The 27,792-nt window shown below is 36.7% G+C and overlaps 2 protein-coding genes across 3 annotated transcripts in view; both read left to right on the plus strand.

The window, feature by feature from the left end:
- Positions 1 to 406: 406 nt before the first annotated feature.
- On the plus strand, positions 407 to 13,682 carry LOC125645829 (lysosomal aspartic protease-like). 2 transcript variants are annotated; one of them, XM_048871680.2, is made up of 9 exons: positions 407 to 646; positions 3,223 to 3,358; positions 3,607 to 3,730; positions 5,339 to 5,457; positions 6,349 to 6,548; positions 7,910 to 8,032; positions 8,240 to 8,387; positions 8,721 to 8,819; positions 11,521 to 13,682. In XM_048871680.2, the coding sequence occupies exons 1-9, from the start codon at positions 582 to 584 to the stop codon at positions 11,683 to 11,685; spliced, it is 1,179 nt and encodes a 392-aa protein (XP_048727637.1). In that variant the 5' UTR covers positions 407 to 581; the 3' UTR covers positions 11,686 to 13,682. The 2 variants fall into 2 exon arrangements, with proteins under 2 accessions (XP_048727637.1, XP_048727636.1); XM_048871679.2 differs by having other exon boundaries at positions 438 to 646; positions 13,388 to 13,682.
- A 4,425-nt stretch (positions 13,683 to 18,107) lies between these two features.
- Positions 18,108 to 27,792, plus strand: part of LOC125647891 (atrial natriuretic peptide receptor 1-like) — a 36,618-nt gene continuing 26,933 nt past the window's right edge. The window contains exons 1-2 of the mRNA XM_056140652.1: positions 18,108 to 18,337; positions 20,443 to 20,820. Of these exons, the coding sequence (XP_055996627.1) occupies positions 18,184 to 18,337; positions 20,443 to 20,820 (532 nt within the window). The 5' untranslated portion in view covers positions 18,108 to 18,183. The remainder of the gene's footprint in view (positions 18,338 to 20,442; positions 20,821 to 27,792) is intronic.

The following is a 27,792-nucleotide window of genomic DNA, read 5'->3' on the forward strand; positions in this document are numbered from 1 at the left end:
TATGAAGCAGAAGTGGACGACTGTGAGGTGTCTTTTATTTGGAGTTCACTGGGATATATCGAATCTACATATGGATGAAAATTATTATTGTTAATAGATAATACGTCGTCGATGTATCTAAATGTCGAATTGAATTAGGCCACAGAAAGAGTTCAATTCATTTGAATCATAAATAAAGCGCTCATCAATTCAGCAGAATAATTGATGCTATCAACAATTCAATCAATGCACGCAGTATAATTTAGAATGCAAGGTCATGAAGAGACTGTACACTTTTCTATGCATTTCATTTTAAATTATGTATACATAAATTTCGGACCTAAATTACACAGCCTTGAAACAACTGGTTACCGACTATGTAGGGTAGCAGTCGTAACTACTCGGCTATTTCCGTAATAGCAAACGAACTTTCTGCCGGTTCCGGAAAAGGACGAGCGCGTGATCCGATTGGTAGGGAAGTGCACATGGTGAATCACGTGGTACATCATATGACTATATCCGTGTGACTTTATATTGTAGAGCATTGTACTTGCATTACAACTTGTAGGGATAATTTTAGTGTCCCACCAATACTTAGCAAGATGAGGTCGGTTTTGATTATCCCCTGTCTACTTTTCATCACAGCATGTGCCTCTGCATTTCAAAGGTAAGAAATCCCCCATTCCTGCAGACGTCGTGTTGTTATTCTGCGTCGTCACATCAGTGTTTATTTACCGATATCCCTGTAAGTGAGCTTAAACTAGCACTGAACATTGTATGCAGAAACTGAACAAGTAGTAAGAACCGTCCGTATGCTTTTACAGATTTCGAACTCCGTCAATTTAGGACCAGGACTTCTTTATCCTAATATTTGAATAGCCCCCCCCCCCCCCCCCCCCCCCCCCGAGAAGATGGTATATCTCCTACAATACAAGCAGTTTTTTCCGCTGACAGTGACTCATAGAGAATAAACTACATCAACTACTCTGTCTGTCCACTTTTTTTTAAGGAGAATAACACTCATGGATACTTTTCCTGTACATATATTTTATAGATTTGGAAGGGGGGGGGGGGGGGAGGAAAAGTTTGTGATTTTAGCATTTGTAGAATCTACCCTCTCTCAAATGACATGGTTGGTGCAACTCATTCACAAAGATGTTTTACTAAGACCTTGCTTAAAAGTTCCTGGAATGAATTTGCTTTGTTGCAAATGAAAGATGCACTATTGAACATTAAAATTAAAGTAATTAAGGAGGTAATTGCTACACCTGAGACAATATTTGATATGGATGAAAAGAGGAAGATATGTACAATAATAATTAGAAATTGAAAACTTTTAAATTTTCTTTGTTTAGTCAAAAATGCAGTTTTAGTTGAAAGCAATCTGAGAAAAATTTAAAATCCCTGCTAGACTCAAACACACGGTCTACAGTTCAGCAGTCAACATGCTAACCTAAGTACTGAGCTTAAATCAGCTAGGTGAGGATTTTTAAATGTATAGACAAATATTGCTGATATTTATATTTTCATCCATGTTTTAAAAGGAAGTCAGCCATTAGAGTGCAAAAGTCTTTTTTACATTATGACCATGCAATGCAATTTAAAAAAAAAAATATCCAATATACTTTCATTATGAATGTGATAGTTTTAATGTTTTTAATCAGAAATGAAAAGATTAATGAATAGTATGAACACAGGAACACTTAGATGGTTCACTGTATGTCAGGTGGTGCAATTTTTAACAGGATTATGGTTGTTCATTTGCCCTTGCCTGACCAAGTGAAATAAAATCTCCATGACGTGACACCGTTTTTTTTGCTACTGTTTATGATGATTCATCATTTATAGGCCAGTGTGTATACCTTTGGCATAGTTCCTTCAGCTTCTTTTGTATTTAGAACCAATTTACAGTTTTTAACTGTAAAATTATGAAGGAAAAAACAAGAAAAAAGGTTTTGGATACTTACTTACACAAACTTTTAATATAAGGTTGTGAGAGCACAAAAGCTCGCTAGAACGGATTTCCAGAGATGTACTTTGATGACTCTGGTGTTGGTGTCAGCATCACACTTTAAGGGAACTTAATCTAACCTGGGCTATATCTTTTGAATCAAGGGGGGTATGGCTTTGATATTCGACATATAAATGCCTCATGACCGGGACATAGTGACCTTTATGTTGGACTTTGACCTACTTTTTAAATACTTTAACCATGGCTATATGTTGTGAACCAAGAGGGATAAAGCTTTGACATTTTACATATAGATGCCTCATGATCAGGCTTTTCGTTTGGTACCAAGATAGTCCGACTTTTAAACGTAGTGATCTTGGGACTTTGACCAACTTTTCGTAAACTTTACCTTGGCTATATTTTTTGAACCACTAAGAAGGGTAGAGTTTTGATATGTCACATATAGATGCCTCATGGTCAGGCCTTTCTTTTGGTACAAATGTTGAAATGTTACCTACACATGAAGAAGAATTTTAACAAAGGTGACACTGACCTTGAACTGACCTACTTTTCAAAAATTTTAACCATGGTTAAAATGTTTTTAACCAAGGGGAATAGGGCTTTAATATTTCACATATTTTTGAATTTCTCTTGACCAGGCCTTTCAGTTGACCAACAGTGTAGTGACCTAGTTTGACTTTGACCTGCTTTTCAAAATTTTTAACTTTGGCTGTATCTTTCGGATCAAGGGAAATACCTAGGGTGAGTAGAAGTGTCGTGCTTTTCTCTCAGCAAGCTATGTTAATTTATATACATGTACTACAGTGGGCATTTTCCTTCCCATTTGAGAATAGTATTGATACTCATTCATTCGGGAGAATATTGTGTCAAAATTGAACAGTCAGGTGGGAATTTTCTTTCATGTCAATGGATAGCATTTGTTTTAGAATTAACACTGAATAAACCATATTTTAAAGAATAAACAGGTATTCATTGTTTACAATTTTACAAACGACCACCATTTTATTGACCTCTACTTTCTATAGAAGAGGATGTGAAGAAATTAGTTAACTCGCATGTTTCACAGAAAGTGAATTAAGCCTCAAATTTCAAAGACTTACAAGTAATTTTTTAGACTAAAAATTTGGAAAAATTGATAGTAATCAGCATTGGGAATGGTACAGTGTACCATTTATTGATTCCAGTAATATAAGGGAAAAAATTGCTGATAGTCATCTGACAACTCTTGGTAAAAAGTTGGTTTAATGAAATGATCTAATCATACATTCCAGAATTAAACTACATAAGGTTGATAAAACAGTTCGACAGACTCTACTGGAGAAAGGAACCACATCAGATTACGTGAAAAGGATATATAGTCGCTATCAGACAGGCCCTGAACCTGAACCTCTGTCAAATTATATGGATGTAAGTAGTCTACACAAAATACACGTTTTACTATAGGATGCAAGTACATTACATGGAACATGACCTTTAAAGTTACTCATTTAATTTCATGGCAATCATTTTAATATATTGTGTTTAATACCATGATATAATAATTATAATGTACTAGGTATGATAAAACTCCTTGAGGAGATTGCTTCTGAGAAGTCTTTCGGTTGTTTGTAGTGTGCATGTAATCATCATTAACTAAGTAAACACTTCTCTGACAGGCTCAATACTATGGTGTGATTGAAATTGGAACACCACCTCAAGAATTCAAAGTGATCTTTGACACCGGTTCATCAAATCTCTGGGTTCCATCAAAGAAATGCAAACTGTCTGATATTGCTTGTTGTAAGTATGGTAGAGGTCATTAATATATTGTTTTATGTAAACTTTATATCATTGATTGATTGGTTGTTTGATGTTTTTCGTCACACTCAACAATTTTTCAGTTATCTAGTGGCGCCCAGTTTTTATTGGTAGAAGAGAGAACCCAGATACAATGTACCTGGGAAGAGACCACCGACCTTCCGAAAGTAAACAGGGAAACTTTCTCACTTACCAGCGCAAGCGGGTTTCAAACCCGCGCCGACCAGAAGTGAGAGGCCGTGTGATTTTGAGCGCGATGCTCTAACCACTCAGCCATGGAGGCCCCCAAAACTTTATACATTTGGTGTTGTTTTCTGTGGGATTGTTTTTATTATTGTGTGCAGATTTTGCAAGTCTCTCAACACATTATTGGTTCCTGATAATGCCTCATGAACTGTAGAATTTATGAATATTGAAATGTATGGATTATATGGATGTATTATGTATGGATAGATATGGATTGAAATATTATTGATAGAACTGAAACAAATACGAAAAATCAATGTTTGAATATTCGAGACACTACTATTTTGTTCATTTCAAATATTCGTTGATGTCATATATAAAGAAATTTCTATGTCCCTTCAAGAAGAGGGGCATATTGCTTTGAACCTGTCGGTATATCGGTTGGTCGGTAGACCACATGTTGTCCGCTCAATACCTTGAGAACCATTCATTTGATTGTAATGATATTTCATATGTGGGTTGGTTATGAATAGAAGAGAATCCCTATTGATTTTCAGGTCAAAAGGTCAAGGGTCAATCTACTCTGGACATAGGAAGATACTGTCCACTCAATATCTTGAGAACCCTTTCCTTGCCTGACATTCAACTTGGTACGCAATTGATTTTGAGGTCACATAGTCAAAGGTCAAACTAGGCATAAGAATATACTGAGCGCTCAAAGACTTACAAACTCTTTACTTGACAGATATCAAACTTGGTGCACTTGTCCATAGTAGACTGACCCTTGATACCTTTTGACCTTGTTGACCTGAAAATCAATAGTGTCCTCTTCTACTCATAAACAACAACCTACATATATGAAATATCATTACAACCAATGGTTCTCAAGGTATTGAGCAGACAACACATGGTTTACCAACATACTGACTGACCAACAGGTGTAAAGCAATATGCCCTTCTTCTTTGAAGGAGGGCATAAAATAACTATATTAAACAATTGTATGTGAATCAATTTTTTAAGATATTTTTTTCCCCTTTCATAGTGTAAGCTTCAAATTCTGGATCTCTTGTGAATCTCGTAAAAGAGAAATGCTCCCACGCCCAATATTTCTTCCACTGCAACAAAATGACAGAATGCAGCACAGTTTATATCGCATATAGGTATCGGAGGCATGACCAAATATTCGAATACTGAATTTCCATTCGAATATTCATGATTTTCTATTACTTCTCGAAATATTCAAACATTTGTTTCAGCTTTAGTTATTGACATAGAATACTTTCTCAGAAATCATGTATTTACGAATAAATCTCTCATAAATGTTAAGGAATGTGCAGAAGTTCAAACTATTCCTCCAACAGTGTGCTACAGATTTAGAAATTTTAATTTTGTTTTCTTTTCAGTGTTACATAGTAAATACGATAGCACAAAGTCATCCACCTACAAAGCTAATGGAACATCATTTGAGATTCGATATGGAACTGGAAGCTTGAAGGGATTTCTCAGCACTGACACTGTTACGGTAAAGTCCTGATTTCTCTCACTACTGGCATATGTCTCACAGTTGGATTTTTGTGCGATATTCTATGAAATGATTCTAAGGAAACTCGTTGGTTTTGCCCACTTGTTGACCTCGGTTGATGACCTTCGTTAGGACAGCTGGTTCTCTTTGCTGCCCAGTCATTGTAGTCTTCACCTCGTGATGTAATGATCTGTCTCTGTCATATTTAGGTCTTAGTGGTCGGGATTAAAAAAGAAATGAAGGAATCTGTTGGTTAATTAAAGTTTCATTTGCAAAAGTATTTAAACCATTTAATCTATACATTTAAAAATTTGTACACATTGTAAGCAGTTGGAGGAATTTTGTGGTAGTTCAGGAACATATAACTTTGATCAAAGTGCATGACTTTTGTATGTATGTGAGTATCAGCATGTCTTTCTTAAGAAGTATCTTCTGAGAGTGGATTCAGTTAAAATATTTGTATAGGTTTTATAACACAGCATTTCAAATAATCAAACTTTTTTTGAGATAACTAAATGGTTAAACAGTTAATTAATCAGTTTTCTGCGAACCTGCATTCTCCCAATGACACGAAACAGACCCACCCAGTCAATAATTTCAATGTTGTTTCACTGTATTTGGCTGACAGTCTTTTCAACATTGAACTTTACACATAGTTTTATCATCTGTGACTTCTTAAAGTACTACGTCTTAATTGCACAGAGGGCATTGTATCATGCATTAATCATAGTGTGAGAGATAATACAGATAGCTGATATTAAGGTTATCAGGATAATTGTGAGGTCCTTCTTCATATCTTCAGAAGAGTAATGAACTGCAATTTCAGTCTTTGGTTTCTTCTACTTCTAGCCTACACACAAGATTTATTTAATATGCTAATTTGTATCCTAGATTGGAAACATCAAAGTACAGGGTCAGACATTTGCTGAGGCAACAGAACAGCCGGGTATCACATTTGTGGCAGCCAAGTTTGACGGGATTCTGGGAATGGGCTTCCCTGAAATCTCTGTTGACCATGTGGTACCAGTCTTCAATAACATGGTCACTCAAAAGCTAGTTCCATCACCTGTTTTCTCCTTTTACTTGGACAGGTGGGTATCAAGACCATTAAAGAAATAATTAATTCCTTTCTTAAGTCCTTGTTATACAATTATTATAATTGGTCTCCACTCAATATGATTTAATTGCATTTGATATATTGATATAAGGCAAAAAAGTATATTTATGACCATTCACGTGCACTTTCAAAATTGATTCAGAATTACGAACTGTGTTGTAAATTTTGGAATTATTCATATTCTACGAAAGCACTTACATGATATAAGTACATCGTGCCAAAAAAATATGAAAGGTTTTAGTTATTTCACTTACAATAGCAAATCTTCACAAATTGTATAGAATTAAAAATCTAATAGGACCAAACTTTTAAGGATAGTGTATGTATATAAATATAACCTTATGTTTTAAATCTTATTTCAAAAGATAGATCAGCAAACACATTTTTTTAAAAGTTTTAAAGCAGACATGACTTTTAATGACCAGCTTTTTGGAGTGTCCATTCGCTGTAGATCCTAATTTAAACAGACTAGAATGAAATATATATCCTGAGGAAGGTTGTGCTAAAGATTTGTATATATGAGAATGAATATGTTCAAACCAAGCGGTTCTGCTTGTCAGGGTGGTGACTATGTGTGTATATTGATTATAACGCCCCTCTCAAGAATCTTTCACTCATATAGAGACGTCACCATTGCCAGTGAAGGGCTGCAAAATTTAGGCCTTTGTTCGGCACTTAGTCTTAGAGCAGGAAGGGATCCCTATCAAGCCACACCTGCTGTGACATGGGGCCTCGGTTTTTATGATCTCATCTGAAGGACCGTCCCATTTAGTCGCCTCTTAAGCAAGGGGTATATCAATCTTCCATTACAAACTATACGATCTCGTTACCTAATGAGCAAATGAACACTTTGTCTTTTGAATAATGTAATTATGAGCTCATGGTCTATGTTGTTATTAAAGTGTCCCCTTAAAAGTAGTCATAAGCTCAAAAGTGATGGAATGGCATGGTAACATTGGTGTTACCTGAATACTGTAAAAATGACACTTCATATGTCTGCCATACCACCTGTTGTTACATTGTATGAATGGGACATTAATAAATTACAGACAAATAAAACATAAAAAAAAAAGTGTTGCCAAACAATTGTCACATGACTTTTAAATATTTTAATATGCATTCTTATGTCCTGCAGTAAATTGCTTTTGAACAATTGTAAGATGCCATTAAATTGAAATTTAAAGTAATTAGAATTAAAATTTGACCAAAATTTTTTAACATTGTTATATTTGTTGGTATCAATTATATTGACATTGCACCTTCGCCAATGAGATTGATTTGATTTGTAATGCATGAATACTATCATCGGTATAATGTAGATATATATGTTGGCAGAAATCCTAGTGGTAAAGAGGGAGGAGAGCTGATTTTGGGAGGCAGTGACCCCAAATTCTACTCTGGTAACTTCACGTATGTAAATGTGACTAGAGATGGGTACTGGCAGTTCAATATGGATGGGTAAGTTGATCTCTCTTATTACATAGAACATCAGATGTTAGTTATTGAGAGACACAATTATTTCTGTAATTAATTAGTCAAGAACATTTTCATGTCCCTTGACCTCTGTTGTATGTGTGAGATATGATTGTATCTTGTTTAACCTCCGTCTTGAGAATTTTTTCACTCATATGGAGACGTCTGTGTGATATATATGTGCCATTTCAGAGTTAAAGTCAATGGTAAGGAGTCTAAATATTGCTCTGGTGGATGCAAAGCTATCGCTGATACCGGCACCTCTCTCCTGGCGGGACCCTCCTCAGAAATCAAGTCCCTCAATGAAATGATTGGAGCTAAACCATTTGCAGCAGGAGAGGTATAGTCATAAAAGAACATTTTTAACTCCTTCTTGATAACTAACATTCCGATTCTTTTCAAAATTGGTATGAAGCATCTTTGCTGAACAGGAATTTTTTTCCCCAAGATTTTATAGCCCTTGAAACTTATAGATACTTTTAACTAATATTCAGGTGACCGATAAGGCCTATGAGCCTTTTGTTCATTTAACTCACAGGATTTCAAAATTTGCAAGTTGTGTCATAATGATTTTAATTAGACAGAATTCTATATACTTAAAATATTATCTTATATTGTTGGAGTAACAATTTTAATGATATTTTTCATGATGAACTTTCTTTGATTTTATCAGTACACAGTTGACTGCGCAAGCATTCCAAAGTTGCCACCAGTAAGCTTCACATTAAATGGAAAAGATTTCACTCTCCAAGGCAAAGACTATATATTGACTGTAAGTAAGAAGGCAGAAGGACCTTACAGGTTGTTAGAATTGATTATGTCAATTTTAGTATACATGTGTTCATTCATACATGTAAGTCTTCAAAATACAGCACAGCACTTTGGCACACCCCTGAATTGGTGCTATACAAGACTCTCTTCACCGCATGTTCAGTGTATATGGATTTATACTATGACATGGATTTTGCAGAGAGTAACATTGGAAATTGTCAACCTTAGAAAACCATTGTTGACTGAGGTGAAGCCCAAGTCGATAAAGGTTTTTCAAGGGATGACAATATGCAATAGTTATTGTAGCATACGGAATCTTATAAACTATTACGATTTACAGACTTTAAACATAGCATCGTACGTTTTGTTGGTGAATCATGCACGCCTGAATTTCATGCAGTTGATATTTTTAGGTCATTGTTTTTTATTCTTGCATTCCTACAGCCTTGGAGATGGGGCAAAATCTACCAAAAATTCGCCAGTTTTCACAAATCTTTTCTACATCCTCACATCTGTAAGAAAACAATATATGCATCCTCTGTAGTCACATAGAGCAGGACAACATCTACCAGAATTGATCCTAGGAGTAGAAGTTCTGACTCCGGAGGGGGGGGGGGGGGACTTTATGTTTAAAGCATTTCAGTAACATCTTCTGTAATACTATTGATAGTAAATTGAAACTGAATGGATATTTAGAAGGAGCAGGTAGTCATTTATCAAAATTGTAAAATTTCATGATCCCAGGATTTGGGGTTTAGATACAAGGATGGGGCCTAAATTATTATAGAAGTCTCATAAATGATAATGACCAAAAAATGTGCTAACTCAGGTGACCATTAAGGCTTATGGACCTCGTGTATAAATTAGAAAAAAAATTAGTATACATTAATGATCGATATTTAATCGATAGACGGAGAAACAGCTTTTATTATTATATTGATTATGGTTTAGGTTGTGAATGTAATGTCATTTGATAAACATTTTTTGGTCTTGTAAACTACAGAGAATTTTCAGAAATCATTCAAATGTTAATATGTCGGACCACACATTGTAAGACACAGAAATTAATCTTCTATACACAATTGTGTAGAAGTTCACAAACACAAATTAATTATTATAGAAATAAATAAACCGTTCATGACCGGAATCATCAAATAGAATTTACGTGAAATAGACCCATTATTATCCAATGTCCAGAATTTTAAAATAATTGTGATTATTAAAAAAAATGAACCTTTTGAATTATTTTGCCTTGCCTAATACCTGTATAGACTTTGTGTGTGTTTATAAGCTTCAGAGCCTTGATAAGTGAAACAAGCTCTTGTACTTTGTTGAATTTCTCTTGTTACTGGGAGGTTAACCTGTGGCCCTTTTCACAACTATCTTACAACTAAAAAATAATCTTTGAATCAAATGTACATCACATGATCATAAGCAAGTACACAAGTTCTATTAACCATGGATGTGTTATGCATATTGTATTTTAAAAAACTGCAAGAGATTGATATTTTTTTTTTGAAATTGTGTTTCTAAATTTTGATGTTAGTCTTAATTGTGAAAAGGCCACTGAACTGTATCAGGAAATCTCAACCTTTCTAGTGTATCAGTTTGACTGAATTCAACATTTGAACCATTTACTGAGTAATTAGGTTCCTCTAAATCAGCAACTTCGTTGTGAAGCTGAGCGGTACATCTTATTTATTTCAGTTGATAGCCATATCAGTTAAATATCACATTTAGTAAGATTGAATTCTGCAGTCGAAGCAATAAGTTGACTTTATCGTCTAGAATGCAAACCAACTGTTGACTGATGAGGACAGACTGCCCTTAGTATTTTTATCTCTGTGTGATGAAGAATGTGTACACATTGTGTGTTGTGACATGACTTTTCAGACACTTGAGTTGATACTAGAGACAGATCTGACCAAGTTTTGGGACATTGCCATTTATCTGATAACAGCCTTAGATTATACTGTTGAGACTTGCACCTTTTAAGGAGGAATAACACACCTGAGAAATTTGATATGGAGGGAAAGTGGATATGTACAATGATATTTTGAAATTGAAAACTTTCAAATTTACAATATTTTAAAGATAATTTTCTTTTCTTTTACAGTTTTAGAAGAAAGTAATCTGAGGGGGGGGGGGGGGGGGGGGGGATGAAAACCACTGTTAGACCCAAACCCAAAATCAGTAGTCAGCTAGGCAATTAGATTTTTTAAAAAAAGGAATATACAAGTATTGCTGTTATTTATATTTTGATTCCTGTCAAGAGAAAGTCAGCGATTATGATGGTGTGTTATCCCTGCATGAATAAATTTACAGCAGAACAACTAAAATTGATATATTTTATATTAAACTATAAAAGAAGATTATTGTTTGGGGATTTATTTTCACAACCAGGGCTCACAATGGAAAAGTATGATTTTATTTAAAATTGAAATGAAATTCAAATTTGTGTGTGTGTGTACATATAATCTACACAAGTAGTGGTAAAATGAAAATGTCACACCGCTGATTGAGTATACTTGACTGCTAATAGTTTAATTCTTCAGGAGTATATGTATATATGTACAATTCATGTATATACAATGTATATAATTACTACATGCAACATAGATGGAAGGGTACATGTTTCAGTGTTGTATTATGGTAGTATATCATGGTATGCTTTTATCCTGTTAACTATTGAATCCTTACAGGTATCTGAAATGGGTCAATCAATTTGCCTCAGTGGATTTATAGGTTTGGACATTCCGGCTCCAGCTGGTCCACTATGGATCCTTGGCGATGTTTTCATCGGTGCTTACTACACAGAATTTGACATGGGCAAAAACCGAGTTGGCTTTGCCAGAACCCGTAACTAAATTGCAGTTTGTTTTGTGTAGAGTTGTCACAAACCAACTCCGTTGTTGCAGTTTGAAGTTGTGGAACAGATCTTGATAAACAGTTATGAATTGAAATGCTAGCTGGGCTAACATTGTATTTCTTGAATCTCTCATTTCTTATTATTTGAAATTTGCCCCACCCCCTCCCCACCCCCACCCAAAAAAAACCCAACCCATAAAAAAAAAATCAAGTGAAGTCAGATATTTAAATATCAAATTATTGATGTCTCTGTAGAAATATGCAAGGATCTGTTGGCAAAATGAAAACAGATGGTGAATGAGCTTACATTCCAATTGATACATACAATGTATGGCAAAATATAAAAATCGGACAACGATTGTAGATATCCGTACCCTTGATTTACGTTTCATTACATACATGAATTTAGTTCTGTTGCACATGTGTGCATTAATGAACATTTTAACAGTATAGACTACTTATCTCTTTTTCACCATCTGCTTTTAACAGCTTTCTGTACTAACAGAACTTTTTTCTGCTTTATATAGAAGTGCCTATAGATTTGGTGTTTGGGGTAGACTGTGCTGCACCGGAAATCATGCTGTACTCTCTCCACATTTAATAGTCGATAGTTTCCTAATTTTTTATTTGATTTACTTTTACAGTGCATGCAACTTTGCGTCCTTTCAGGCATTAAAGTGAAATATTAAAATGCACATTGACTTCAGAGTTTGAAAGTCAAATTAAAACCAAAATTTATCATAAATATTGGTTATTGTCTCAAAGTTTGCAAAGCCACTTCATGTTTATGGTTTCAGTTTATTTATTTACTATTAACAAAGGGTACTTTATGCCTCCTCCTTTCTATCTATCTTTCTCTCTCTCACAGGAGTTAAAGACACTTTTGATGGTTTTGAATGCATTTACATTCAGGTGCAATCTAATTGAAATTATGTATAAGATCCCTCAGTTATGCGAGCAGATCTAACATCTAATTTGAATTGGATTGATACAGGAAAGTATGCTTGGAGGCATTGGGAGTACGTTTTATAAAGTATAAAATTGAGGCACTTCATGCATATCTCTGTTATTGTATGCTTCCATTAACTTCTATGATTTCATCTCGTTGTGTACTTAATTCGGTGTAGGTTGCTTTTTATCTTAGTACCACACATGCTATTTTGATTATAACTAAGCAAATAACAAATGATATCCATACCGGATTAACATACCTGTGATGAAATCCACCCATCCTCTGAAATTAATTCCTCTTTGATATTTAAGCGTATTGTACATTTATGTAAATATAGTATCATATAATCATGTACATATATGCTCAATGCAGTAGCTTTAGAAAGGATATGACAATTTCTCGAGAGTTTTAGAGAAACATGTTCAATAGTTTTTTATTCTATGTACAGTATCACTGTTAAAATTGTCCTTTTCCCTATCAAATTGGTTGTTCTTTATGAAACTCTCTGGAAATCATATCTTACCGCATATTATGCATTTGAGTAAAAAATGTAGTTGTAGTACTAAGTACTAGTTAATCAAGCTTTGCATTTGCTGAATGTAGTGAGTGAAATTTAGCATGACGATGATCTGCACGGTTATATTTTTGTGTTTTATGTGGAATATGATATGCTTTATGCACCTTGTTACTATAATCATAGAAACTCTGCTTATAGCATCTCTTCTAACCTGACTTCACTCATTAACTAGGTCTCACAACAAGGCCAGACTATTTGTTTGAGCGGTTTCATTGGTCTTGACGTGCCACCTCCCGCGGGTCCCCTGTGGATTCTGGGTGATGTTTTCATTGGTCGATTTTACACCGAGTTCGATCTAGGAAACAACAAAGTTGGCTTTGCCGATGTTGTCAGCCCATGAGAAGCAGAAATATACCACGGGTATAGGAGATTGAAATTAGAATACAATTGAGTTGTTTAATTAATGCAATCTGTCAGGTGTGTTATGTTATAAAACAGTGCAATAAAGCTGTTTCAATTTTTGAAAATGTCTTTTATTTTTCATGTAGATTATGCTAATTGTTGCTTATACAAGATTTGAAAAGACCTGTTAGCACAGAAATGAAAATCTCCAGCTAGAAAAACGTTTATTGGAGAAGTACATATACCTGAACTCGCAAATTGAAAAGATGTGGACATATATTTGTTGAAATTTGAAACCTAGTATAACGGGTCCAGTCCAAAGCTATTAATAGCTACATAGGTATTTAAACCTACTTAAAGTAGCTACTTCTACCTACTTTTACCTGTAAATTTGAATACTTTACGAGGGTGGAGAATGCAGAGGAAATGCATGAAAAATCGCCCCAAAAACCTTTAATGTAAAACTGTATGAAGGCAAACTTTAAAATTAATAAAGATTTGTAAGACATTCTACACTTCTTATAACATATCTTTGATCCCACGCTCCTAGAAAATGGAACGGTGCAGTTATTGATGCAGATTTGAAAGGTTATAAAGTAATCATTTTTTGTGGTATTCATCGTCAGTGTAAGTGAATCAAGGAAGAAGATGGGTGACTTTATCGAGCCGAGAACCCACAGAGGGACACATATCAAAGTTAAAATTGAAACTCTCCAGAAGAAGAAAAATTTGCATTCTAGGTAAAACAATCAATCTATAGTTTCCAAAATGCTTTTTCGATGTGCCCATTTTAAAGGAACATTGAAAAAAATCCTACTTAAAATCACCTATACGCGAAAACCCTACAAAATAACAGTAAATCTGTGTTTTCCAAGCAGATGGAGTGGGCCAAGTCTCCATTGTGAACGAAGTAAAATATGTTGGTACATGTTCAGGTGTAGTATGTTTTGTAAATAAAAGTATGGAGACTTGACCCACTCTATGAAAAAAAACTTCTTGTGTATAACTTTTGTAGTATTGTCAAGAAAATTTCTATGTCCACGACGGTCGACTTTAGATAGCTTGAAATTCGGAAATTCATAGGATGGATAGCCGAGGTGGTAGATAAAAAAAAATAGTGGCAGACTCGCTGAAGTTTTGGACAAGCCCAGATTGCATATCTGGTTCGAATACCAATTTTTCCTATCTATTTTTTTCCTTCTTATTAATGAATAGACTTCCCATAATTATTTGTCTCTGGCTGTTTATGCAGTGTTAATGACGATCACAAGTAATGAATTCCAACATGCAGCTAGTGAATAAATGTAAACAAGTATGGGGCCTCCTGTGAAGTATGGATGTTGTTTATGTAAACGACAGCTTAAAGGAAATTTAAGTTAAAGGGAACAAAATGTAACCAACTGGTGCAGACTGTCTAAAAGGTACAGTGAACTACAGGTCAGTACGAAAGCAAATCAAGTGTCTGTTTCTGTCACATTTGTATTTGCTGGGAAATATAACAGCAAGTGTGCGTTCTGTAACTGCCCCAGAGTTGTACCAAAAGAGGCGAAAACTGATACCTTTATCATATCGGTACATTAGTACCAGTAGGTTGTAAATGCTGTTCAAAAACATTTGTTGGGGGGGGGGGGGGGGGGGACTGAATCCAAATCAAAGCATTAATACTGCACCATACAGAAAACGCTATTCCACAGTTGATTTACACCACAAACATGTGAGGTTTCTCATTCACGTCAGTTAATACATGTATGAAAATGTTGGATGTTGCGAGCATACATGTAATGTCATTTGGTACCCTAGGTACTCCAGGCATCAGTGTAATTATGTGTGTTAAAAACCACTTATTAAGGTGGCTCACTACACCCAGAAATAGTTTCTCAAATCAGTACGAATTGATTTAATTATAAAAGATATGATGATATACAATAAGTATACATGCCAAAAAGGCAAAAAAAACAAAAAAACAAAAAAAATACAAATTCGGAAAAAAAATATGATTTTCAAAAAAAAAAAAAAAAAAAAAAAAAATCAACACATGAACAAAAGACTGCGGGATATGAACTCGAGATCTGCGGTTCACCAGCCCAATGCTTTAACCACTGAGCTACGATAATAGACCTTTTAAATCGTCCGTCCATTTTGGGACCAAACTATCAGTATACGTCAGCTTGCACTACAATTGTCGTGACACAGATTCTGAGGACTTTGTTCATTTAATGATTGTGAAGCATATAGATCAAAATACCAGCAACGCTTCTGGTGATAGACCAAGGTATAATATGTAATTCAGAGTATTTACTTTATTTGGAAAATTCCTGAACAACTGAGTCACAAATCCTTCTCTTTCGTTACAATGGATGCAAATACATCCTGCCATTTGCTTGAATGCTGTCTGGCATGTTTTATACCAATTGTTAGGCCGATCTTTACAAACTAATTTTAACTACGGATTACTCCGTTTACCTGATTAAGATATAGGGCTCACGGCGTGTGTGACCGGTCAACAGAGGGTGCTAACTTCTCCGAAACACCTGAACCCAACTTCGGTGTTTCCAGGTGTCTGTATTTGCCCTACTCTCAATTATGCATTCTTTCTAGTATTTATGAGATTAAAATTGATCACTGTTATCATAACGTCTGCCTGGTAGAGGCTATGTGGTAATCAATCGGATTAAATAAGATCTTTGATCCGCTCCGTTATTGTTATGTCGCTTATGCGGTAATAAATAATAAAATAAAATGAATATGCAATGAAAATAAGAGCAAAAAAGAAAGTAATCTTTTACACGATAACGAAAAATAGAAGTTCGGCCGCTGAACCTCTAACTGGCTGCATGGGGTACCGTACATGTGATCAAGTGAAGCGAAGGAGGAGTGATCAATCTCATGAATCCAATAAAGAATATAAAATTAAGAGTAGAACAAAGAAGAATCCCTGGACACACCAGAGGTGAGATCAGGTGGCCAGGAGGAGTAAGCATTTCCTGTTGACCGACCACGCCCGCCCTGAGCCATATATCTTGATAAACCAAGTTATCCGCTCATGGCACAGGGGCTAAGCCCGTTTTGGGCCCGAACTCTGTGATACCATAACTATATTTATGGTATCACAGAGTTCGGGCCCAAAACGGGCTTAGCCCCTGTGGCTCATGGTTTAATGTGCCTATTACGACATTTCAATGCATGCCATTCCTCTTGTACTTTTATCCTTTAAAATAAGAAACTTTAACTCGTCATTTTCATCACCTGTAGTGATATGTCCAGGTGAATTATACATGTAGTTGAAAGAAGAACATGAAGATGGATTTTGTGTGAGACGGTCTGCATCTAGACGCTGTAAAGTTTATTTGTAATTTAAAAAGTTTTGATGTAATAGTAGAAGTATATATGTAGGAAATTCAGGGTGTAGACTTTAACTTAATGTATGATGGAATACAAGACTGATTTTTTTTATGACGAAAAATGTTGTTTATGTTGACAGAATCTATTTCTTTGTTAGTAAATTTGTTATACCGAGTTGAAATCCAACAAGTGAAATACTATTATAATATAATCCTACACTACATGCAAAGTTTGACTTCTGTGAACCCAAGAGTTAATTTAGAATAATTATAGATTCCTCAGATTCGACAAATGATTACTGTATTATTTAACTGAACTATCATGTATGTGTAAACACCACAAAGCACTCTGCATCACATTGTTCAAAGAAAATTACTGTAAATTATAGCCACCATTCACATCAAATTGTCATTTGAATGTGCCATCTTGGGTATTAGGGTAACATATTGTGTGCATGTAAAAGTTCAATGTTTTTGTGATTCACATTGATAGTACCTCGGACGACCAGCTCATCGTTGTCTAGGCTGCGGCTTAATGAAGAATAATGGGTTGTCGATAGCCCTTCTGTTATCTAGGCTGCCGCTGAATGAATAATAATGTGTTGATGGGTTGTCGGTAGCCTTCTGTTGTCTAGGCTGAATGAACAATAATGTGTTGATGGGTTGTTGGTAGCCCTTCTGTAGAACACCATGAGAAGCAACACACTCGTTGAGAGTTAATATTTAACATTTGGATCGAAATTTCATCCAGTAGTATTTAACTTTAAGATAAACGATAAGTGTGTACTCTGTGGGACTTGTTACACTGTATTTAGTGAAGGCAATTATTTCGAATTCTTCTTCATTAGAGTCTTATCATACATTCAACACTGCGCTGACCTTTGAAGGTTCTTATTATATGGTACAATAATATGTATTTTACTCAACGATTTCACCATAGGATTACAAGCAATGCTAATTACTACAATCACTTTGATGTATTCCAATTTCTGCAATGATAATTGCTCTGCAGAGTATCTGCAAACGAATAGCGATATAATAACGTTTCAAATCCAATAAGACATATAAACACGAGGGTCATAATGTAAAAGAGAATTGTTAGATGTTGCCTTACATGTAACATTAATATTACAATTGCATTGAGATGTTTTTCATGAGGTCTGTTGTTATAATTTTGGTTATGGGATCTGTGTCAGCTGAACGAAAAAATATTACAATTGGAACCATTGTAGCCGATGAATGGAGAATACCCTTTGCGATTCATCGATCAAGAGCAGCGATTGAAATGGGGGTAGAAAAACTCAGAGAAATTGTCTCCGAGGAAGCTGATATCACCTTCAGACTAGCTGCGGCAAAAACGATATGTGTGGCGGATATGGTCGGCGCCACTGCTGCGGAGATGTATTACGTTGACGAAGTGTCTGCATTTATTGGACCTGGTAAGTAAGTCTGCATTTATTGAACCTAGTACATGTACGTCTGCCTTTATTGAACCTAGTACATGTACGTCTGCCTTTATTGAACCTAGTACATGCACGTCTGCCTTTATTGAACCTAGTACATGTAGGTCTGCCTTTATTGAACCTAGTACATGTAAGTCTGCATTTATTGAACCTAGTACATGCACGTCTGCATTTATTGAACATAGTACATGCACGGCTGCCCTTATTGAACCTAGTACATGTACGTCTGCCTTTATTGAACCTAGTACATGTACGTCTGCCTTTATTGAACCTAGTACATGCACGTCTGCATTTATTGAACCTAGTACATGCACGGCTGCCTTTATTGAACCTAGTACATGCACGTCTGCCTTTATTGAACCTAGTATATGCACGTCTGCATTTATTGAACCTAGTACATGTACGTCTGCCTTTATTGAACCTAGTACATGCACGTCTGCATTTATTGAACCTAGTACATGTACGTCTGCCTTTATTGAACCTAGTACATGCACGTCTGCCTTTATTGAACCTAGTACATGTACGTCTGCCCTTATTGAACCTAGTACATGTACGTCTGCCTTTATTGAACCTAGTACATGTATGTCTGCCTTTATTGAACCTAGTACATGCACGTCTGCCTTTATTGAACCTAGTACATGCACGTCTGCATTTATTGAACCTAGTACATGCACGTCTGCCTTTATTGAACCTAGTACATGTACGTCTGCCTTTATTGAATATAGTACATGCGCGTTTGCATTTATTGAACCTAGTACATGTACATCTGCCTTTAATGAGCTCAGTATATATGCGTCTGCATTTATTGGCGCTGGTAAGTGTGCATTTATTATTCCTAGTAAGTCTGCATTTATTGGACCTAGTAATTACATACTTTCATTGAACCTGGTAAGTACCTCCCTGCATTTAATGCATCTATGAAGTTAATGACTGGAATTAGCGGAGGGAGATCATGTGCATGCATGTCTAATTGGACCTACATGTAGTAAGTACGCGCTTACATTTAATGTTGAATCTGGTGAATGTAAGTATAACTTTATATCTATTAGACTTAGCAAGTAATTTAAGTCAGTTTGCATAAGTATGTGTCTGCATTCATAAGTTTCCTTCCGTCAGTCCGTCCGTTCCTATATCCGTCCGTACGTCAGACTGCCTCCCACACTTTGTTTTTCGCACTTCTCTTATTGTTTTGAGGTACTGATTTATGGAGCACCAAATTAATATAAGGCAAATAAATTATGATATCATTAATGATTTGCATATACATGTATATACGCGCAATTCGATTATTGCCTTCATCAATTGATGTAACTTCAATTGAATATATCTTTAAAATTTTGTATCAGGAATTAATGCATCAGAGAGCAATTGCAACAATTCAGTATAATAGAGATCATTAAATCAGATGTGGATATTTTGAATTGAAAGATATCTCTTATCAAATAATTGCTCTCTCCCCCCCCCCCCCCCCCCCCCCCCCCCATCTCTCTCTCTCATAATTATTGCGCGCATCAGTTGAAATAATGATATCATTAATTTACTTGAAGAGGGCAATAATAGAATAATTGCGCGTATCAATATTGAATTGATGCGCGCGTGAATTTAATTGAAGAGAACAATAACTGAAATGTTGCGTGCATCAAATGAATGAATGAAATCTTCAAATGGTTAAAAAAAATCTTCAATTTTTCGAGTTTATGCTCTATACTGCTGTTGAACGTTCGTCAACTTGTGATACTCTGCATAAAATTCCTTTGAGAATTTATATCTGTGTGAAATAGTAAGAGCTTTTAGCGAGTCGAAATCTGTGAAATTATAATTATCATTGTACATTTATGTAGCGCTTTATCTAATTAACACAATTATCCTAAAGCGCTTTACATGTAAAACAAACTATAACAAAGAGCAATAAATGCATCAAAAAATATTCTATTAAACTGAGATTACACGTAACATAGTAACTAAGGCAAAACTAAAAACTCATTTCTTTCTTGAAATGACGTGAAAATTAAAGCAACTCAATTAAAATTCGATATACAGGGCGCATGTTTTCAAACTCACTTATTTATCTTTTCTATCAGGTTGTAGTGTTGCCGTTGGTGTTGTGGGCAGAATGGCAAGTTATTGGAACTACCCTATTCTGACTCCTGTCGGTACCGATGAATTTCTAGGCAACAAGGCTGATTTCAGGACCCTCACCAGACTTGCCTACAATTATGAACAACTGGATCGATTTTACAGATATGTCTTCGAGGAGTTCAACTGGACAGACATAACTGTAATGTATGACCTGATGGGTAAACGGCGGGTGCCGAGTGATGTTCTCTACAAACTGCTTGGGGAAAACCTCCACGCAAAATTCAACGAAGCTGGGCTTACTTCCAGACTCATTAAGTTCGTGTCAGATTCAGAACAAGACTACATCGATTTGTTAAACACAGCAAGTACACGTTCAAGAGGTGAGCTGGAAGATCATCTATATTTGATAACTTATTAAGTGAAAAACGTTGGAAAATCATTTATATTTGATAACTTATCATGTGAAAAACATGAGAAAATCATTTATATTTCATAGCTTATTAAGTGAAAACGCGGGAAAATCATTTATATTTGATAACTTATTAAGTGAGAAAATCATTTATATTTCATCTTATTAAGTGAAAAACGTGGGAAAATCATTTATATTTCATAACTTATTAAGTGAAAAACGTGAGAAAATCATTTATATTTCATAACTTATTAAGTGAAAACGTGGGACAATCATTTATATTTGATAACTTATTAAGTGAAAAACATGGGAAAATCATTTATAGTTGATAACTTATTAAGTGAAAAACGTGGGAAAATCATTTATATTTCATAACTTATTAAGTTCAAAACGTGAGAAAATCATTTATATTTCATAGCTTATTAAGTGAAAAACGTGAGAAAATCATTTATATTTCATACATGCAAGGTGAAGATAACGAACAGTGATCAATCTCATAACTCCTACAAGCAATACAGAATAGATAGTTGGGCAAACACGGACCCCTGGACACACCAGAGGTGGGATCAGGTGCCTAGGAGGAGTAAGCATCCCCTGTTGACCGGTCACACCCGCCGTGAGCCCCATATCCTGATCAGGTAAACGGAGTTATCCGTAGTCAAAATCAGTGTGCCAAGAACGGCTTAACAATCGGTATGAAACACGTCAGACAGCATTTGACCCAATGCGAGGTTGTATTGACGAACTAGATCGTTATAACGACCATAGAATTTGCGAAATGCTGACTTCAGTCGAGACTGTTGAAATCCCTGTACCATCAACTTGTTTGTCAGTAGCTTACCTCGATTTAAAAACTGACTATATGTATACGCAGAACAAGCTCTTGCATATCGAATCAGTTGAGATATATAAACACCATATGCAGGTGATAATGGAATATTGCTACATAAATGTGGGAAGTTGACGATGGAGAAGCTGAAATCATCCCGTTTGTCATACAGTTGAGTTGTTAGTTTGCCGTTAATGTAAAATCATTTATATTTCATAACTTATTAAGTGAAAAACATGAGAAAATCATTTATATTTCATCTTATTAAGTGAAAAACGTGGGAAAATCATTTATATTTGATAACTTATCAAGTGAAAAACATGAGAAAATCATTTATATTTGATAACTTATTAAGTGAAAAACGTGAGAAAATCATTTATATTTGATTACTTATTAAGTGAAAAACGTGAGAAAATCATTTATATTTGATAACTTATTAATTATAAGATCCAGTGAGCTAGGCATTCCGCAGCACATGCCCGCTTGCTCGACATTCGAGCCAAAGGTAGTCCGATCCCAGCCTGTTTAATGCATCAGCATTGCCTTGAAATGATAACACCCGTGAATATGAACATGACTTTATTGATGCTTCAAAAGGTACAACAGAACAATTTACACGATACAACATATGGAATGGAACAAGGTTTGTAAGTGGATGAAAAGGCCGCAATTTTTGTGGGGGACAGGGGGATACATGCAATTGTACCAAGACAGTATGGGCACAAAGGAGGCCGAGTGTAAGCACAAGTGCCTGATCCGAACGATTACCGCGTTCTGGACCAGTGTAGGTGGGACCGCCCTTCTCCCTGTCTCCAGCGCCATCTGGTTTTACATTTACCAGACTGTGGCCTCCCCCCGCTTGAACGAGGTGGAGGTGGGACCAGCCCTGGCAGGCCATGACCCACGATTGTTACCATATTTGCACAACTACACATTGTTACTTTGAGCCACGCCCCCTGCTTTGTATGAAGGGTGGGGAGACCACCAGGTTATGGGGCCACTTGATCCCAGCCTACACTACGGTATCCCCCAGTCCCCGCCACAGGACATAGGCACTATGTCCCCCCACAAAAATAAGAATTGAACACTTAATTTGAGCTACTCTGAAGGGTAGATGTTAGACGTGTTATTTAAAAACAACTGAATCCCAGATTGCAAGTTGTTTAGATAGATTTCTAGACCTGTTTTGGAGAAATGAGTACCATCGTGCCTGAACAGGGGAGTTTCTGAAACCCTGATAGTTGTGTCATGGTTAATATAACAGCCAGTGACTTCTTGGGTAATAAAGTTTTTGATAGCCTTATTGACTTTGAGGCGTTTGCTATTGATTTTGCCGCCTGCAGTAAGTGGGGCACCGTGCCAATATAATCTGGGTAACATTGATGAAAAAATTAATGTGGTGTTGGGAAGAAGTACATTGTAGCAGTACAAGCTACACTGGATTCTGTGGACAAGCTCAATGCCTGTCAATGCAGGTGTAGTAAGGTCGTTAGAGCCAAGATGTATTAGCAAACATTTTGGTGGGGGTAGATGAAGTAAATGTTCAGACACCACACTATCCAGTTGGTCCCAATGCATTCCCCTGCGACCAAGCCAATTGATTAAAACAGGTAAATTAAGGTTACTTCCCCCTGGCCGTTGGGTTGCTGCATGGTGTCCTGCCCAAAAAGGGATTGATGATCCAAGGATCCAAATTGTAGGGGTACCTACAATAACTTTGGTATGGTTAGCATAGGAGAACATCTAATAAATTAAGAGTTATGTTCGGATATAACTTAAATATGCAGCAGATCGCCATCTTCCCTTGGCCTTGATTTCAGAATCAGAAAGGCCCATTTTTGCCAATTCTGTTGCCATGCCTATTCTGAAGCTATGTGACCTAAAGTGACCTGATACTCCTATGAATTGCAGTGATTTTTGGAGTACTGCTTGAAACTGATATTTTGTTAAGGGCTTAGTGTTCAGGTGTGCTAGCAAGGGGCCGGTTCTGGATACTCGGTCTTGAAGGCGCAGGAACTGACTGATGGTCGCAACTGGGTTAAGCGTGGAGTTATGATGTGGAGTGATATCCACTTTGGCAGAGCTGCCTATCTGGTCCGTTTTGGACTTTTGTATGATAATTTGGCAAAGGCTGTGATGCACAATAGTAATGTCAGAGCGCTGTAGTGCAATTGTTTCAGAAACTCTGAGCAAACCATAATAAGTGATGGTGAATGCCGCCGAGAATAATGCCGACTTATAAGCAGACCTACATACATTGGGTTGGGAGTGGGTAATTCGGCAGAAAAGTTCGTAGGATATAGGAATACGGATATCCTTGGTTACGCCTGCTGACCTACGTAGTCCTTCAAGGGTTTTGGTAACAATGAAACATTTGGTTGTATCTTGAAGGCCATGTATTTTATGCTTGTAGGCGATGGCATTTAGATAAAGTGATACAGTCCTGTAAGACATGTTTTGCAGTGAAAGGTGCCCAATGTAATGTAGTAACTGTGTGACTAGGACTGGCCAAAATGGGTGTAAATGGAACTGAACAAGAAAATTGTGAAATTTGTTAAGCGCAGCCGAATATGCTTGCTGTGTAGATGGTGCTAATGATCTGTGAAGAAGTCGATCTGCCCCCAGCTTTAGATTTGCCAGATGTCGTGTGGCAGTGGAACTGGGGACAGGTCTGCTTGGGGTGCCAGTCGCCTGAATCTGCCCCACTGTGAACGAGATAAGGAGTCCGCTATAAAATTTTGTTTGGTTGGGATGTATGACGCCTGAATACAGATATTGGACTTGAGGCATGTTAATACTAGCTTGCGAACCAGGTTCATAACCCGGTCGGATTTGGATGTAGCCTGGTTGATAACCTGGACCACTGCCATATTGTCAATGTGAAATAGGAGTTTGGAATGAGCAAACTGCTTTTCCCATAAGGTGAGAGCGACAACCACTGGAAAATATTCCAAAAAAGTCATGTCTCTAATGATGTCTTGCTCAGCCCAACTACTTGGCCAGGACCCATGTGCCCACTTCCCCGCAAAATAAATACCAAAACCTCCCTTCCGCCCCCCCCCCCCCCTGCGCTGTCTGTAAACAATTGAATTGTTTCATCATATACCCAAGGTTGAAGCGAAATCACAGAAATGTCATTGTAAGACTCTAAAAAAATTGCTCCAGACCTCAAGGTCTGCTTTGATGTTTTTTGTTACCCTGATTCTGTGATGTTGTTTAGTGATGCCGATAGTTGAATTGATGAGCCGGCGACAGAAGGCTCGTCCTGGGGCGATGACTTTGCAAGCAAAGTTAAGCAGACCAATGAGAGACTGCATTTCGCGAAGCGAGACCTTTTTGGCGTTGTAGAAGTACTGTAATGAAGACTTAAGTTGATTTAATTTTTCGTGAGGGAGGCGCATGGTCATATTGGTGGTGTCGAGTTCGATGCCCAAAAATGTGAGAATGTGGGTAGGCTCCACGGTTTTTTCATCCGCGATGGGAACACCGATGTCAGCGCATATAGACTTGAAAGCCTGAAGGGAGTGGTGGGTGACAAAAGAATGGGGTGGGCCACAAAAAAGAAAGTCATCAAGATAATGAACAATGAACTGGTTCTGTGTATGTTTTTGGATGAGCCAATGTAAAAATGACGAAAACTTCAAACAATGCGCAACTAATTGAAGCCCCAAACGGTAGCATTTTATCAAAGTAGTACTTGCCTTGAACTCTGAACCCAAGCAAATCGAAAACGCCAGGGGATACAGGGAGCAGCCTAAATGCTGACTTAATGTCAGTCTTTGCTAAAATTGCCCCCCTTCCAAGCTTGGCTATCAACTGTGCTGCTTGGTCTATGTTGCTATAATGTACTGAACATGCTTTAGGGTCAATGAAATGATTGATCGATGCATTTTCAGGGTAAGACAGATGGTGTATGAGTCGCATGTCACCATCTTTTTTGGGGACCAGGCCTAGTGGTGAAACTTGCAAGTTGGGAAATGGTGGTGGATTAAAGGGGCCAGCCACGCTTGTTAAGGCAACTTCTTTGTGAATTTTATTGTTAGCTATTGTTAAATTAGCATTAAGGCTAGGGAGATTATTGGATTCGCGTGGTGAAGTTTAAAACCGTGTAGAAAACCTTCCCGAATAAATTTGCCGTCCCTGTATCCTTCCAAATGTTTGCATAAATTATAGAACTTTATAGAGGTGTTGCTCCCAAAGAATATATGGGACTGTTATTTTGGGCATCTGCTGCTTGGCTGGTTGTCTCCACACTTGCTGCATGCGTGCCTGTATCTGCACCTGGGGAAGAAGGGCAACTTACTCCCTTATTGAAATGGTTGCAGTACATTACTGCAGAACGGCTTGGTTGATTAAAATAACTGCCTTGGTTCTGATGAGCATTGTTTCGGGTGTGGGTTTCTGACCTATTCGAAATGTGCAACAACCAAAATTCTTGGTTGATGTTGCCCCACGACAGTTGTGGCTGACTGGCCATTCTGAGGCGAAATTGCTCATCGTATCGAAACCAATAGTTAGACCTAGACGCCGCAAGTCTAATGTCCCTGAGATATTTAATCAATTCTTGCGCCCGTGTCGGAAACTTTTCTAGCATGATGCTAATGAAGATGACAAAAGCGGAAGTCCACTTGTCTATATTGAGGTAAGAATTGGTCTTGGGCTTAACGATGCACAACCGCCCCTCCTTAACCTTAATATCACCTTGTGAATCGTAATCTTGCAATTCGTTGGTGGTTTTAATGAGAAGGGAAAGGTCTATGAATTTGCCCTCCCAAATCTGAGTCTTAATTCTTTGCGGGATGTAGGCGCCCAATGAATCGTAACAACTTAATTGTTGATAAGCACTGAAGAAAAATGTCTCACCCAGCTCTAGCGTGGTGTTAGGGTCTAATGTAGCTGATGAAGGTATCTCTTCGTCAGATACGTAAGGCAATAGTGGCTGGTCTTGGGGTGGACCACGTGGTGATGGAGGGGGCACCGGGGTGCTTTGTTTGCACCGGTTCCCTTTCCCTCTAGCGGGCGTTCCGATGCTCTCTCTTCTTTTCCGAGATGCTCAGGTGTTTGGTCTGGTCCTAACCGGTGGCATTGTCCTAAAAGATGGCAACGATGATGTCAGATTTTTTTTTTTTTTTTTTTTTTTTGGCTGTCAAAAAAAAAACGTCCTTCTTGTTCGGTGGATTTTGAAAAAGAGAACGACATCCGGAGACTGTTTGTTGTTCATTAACTCGTGCCGTAGCATAGTCGTACCATAACGTAGTCGTAAGATGATACCATTGTAGTATAATTGTTAAGGGCGCCCAGGGTGACAGCCCGGGTGGAAACCTGTACTAAATTAATAGTTGACTATTTGATATAAAATCAAATAATCTTGATTAAGTGAAAAACATCAGAAAATCATATTTATTTCATAACTTATGAAGTGAAAAAAGTGAGAAAATCATTTATATTTCATAACTTATTAAGTGAAAAACGTGGGAAAATCATTTATATTTGATAACTTATTAAGTGAAAAACGTGAGAAAATCATTTCTATTTGATAACTTATTAAATGAACAACGTGGGAAAATCATTTATACATGTATTTCATAACTTACTGAGTGAAAAACGTGAGAAAATGATTTATATTTGATAACTTATTAAGTGAAAAACGTGGGAAAATCATTCCTATTTGATAACTTATTAAGTGAAAAACGTGAGAAAATCATTTATATTTCATAACTTATTAAGTGAAAAACGTGGGAAAATCATTTATATTTGATAACTTATTAAGTGAAAAACGTTTTAAAAAAATCATTTATATTTCATAACTTATTAAGTGAAAAACGTGGGGAAATCATCAATCTGAATTGATGCAGGGTTGAAAAATAAACTTTACAAAATAAACGTACATAATGTTTGATGAGCCTCCGCACTGATGTGTAGGATGAGAACCTTAAGCAGAGCGTGAATGCAGCGATAATTGTAACTCCCTTAATCTTTCTGTCATAAAGTAATTCACAAGCACCAAAAGTAATAGACAGAGGTTATATAGGTGTATGGTGCTTTTACAATCAGCTCATATGTCGCCAATTAATACCGGTCGCGGTAGCGCAGTGGTAGAGTATTCACTTCGTA

This window comes from Ostrea edulis, chromosome 6 (genome assembly GCF_947568905.1).
Source record: "Ostrea edulis chromosome 6, xbOstEdul1.1, whole genome shotgun sequence".
Lineage (NCBI taxonomy): Eukaryota > Metazoa > Mollusca > Bivalvia > Ostreida > Ostreidae > Ostrea > Ostrea edulis.

Bases quoted from the DNA above. Each gene is read 5' to 3' on its own strand.
- LOC125645829 (XM_048871679.2), top strand. From the start codon at position 582: ATGAGGTCGGTTTTGATTATCCCCTGTCTACTTTTCATCACAGCATGT. The intron at 3,731-5,338 runs GTAAGTATGGTA...TTTTCTTTTCAG, and splicing joins ACTGTCTGATATTGCTTGTT to TGTTACATAGTAAATACGAT. The intron at 8,033-8,239 runs GTAAGTTGATCT...GTGCCATTTCAG, and splicing joins TGGCAGTTCAATATGGATGG to AGTTAAAGTCAATGGTAAGG.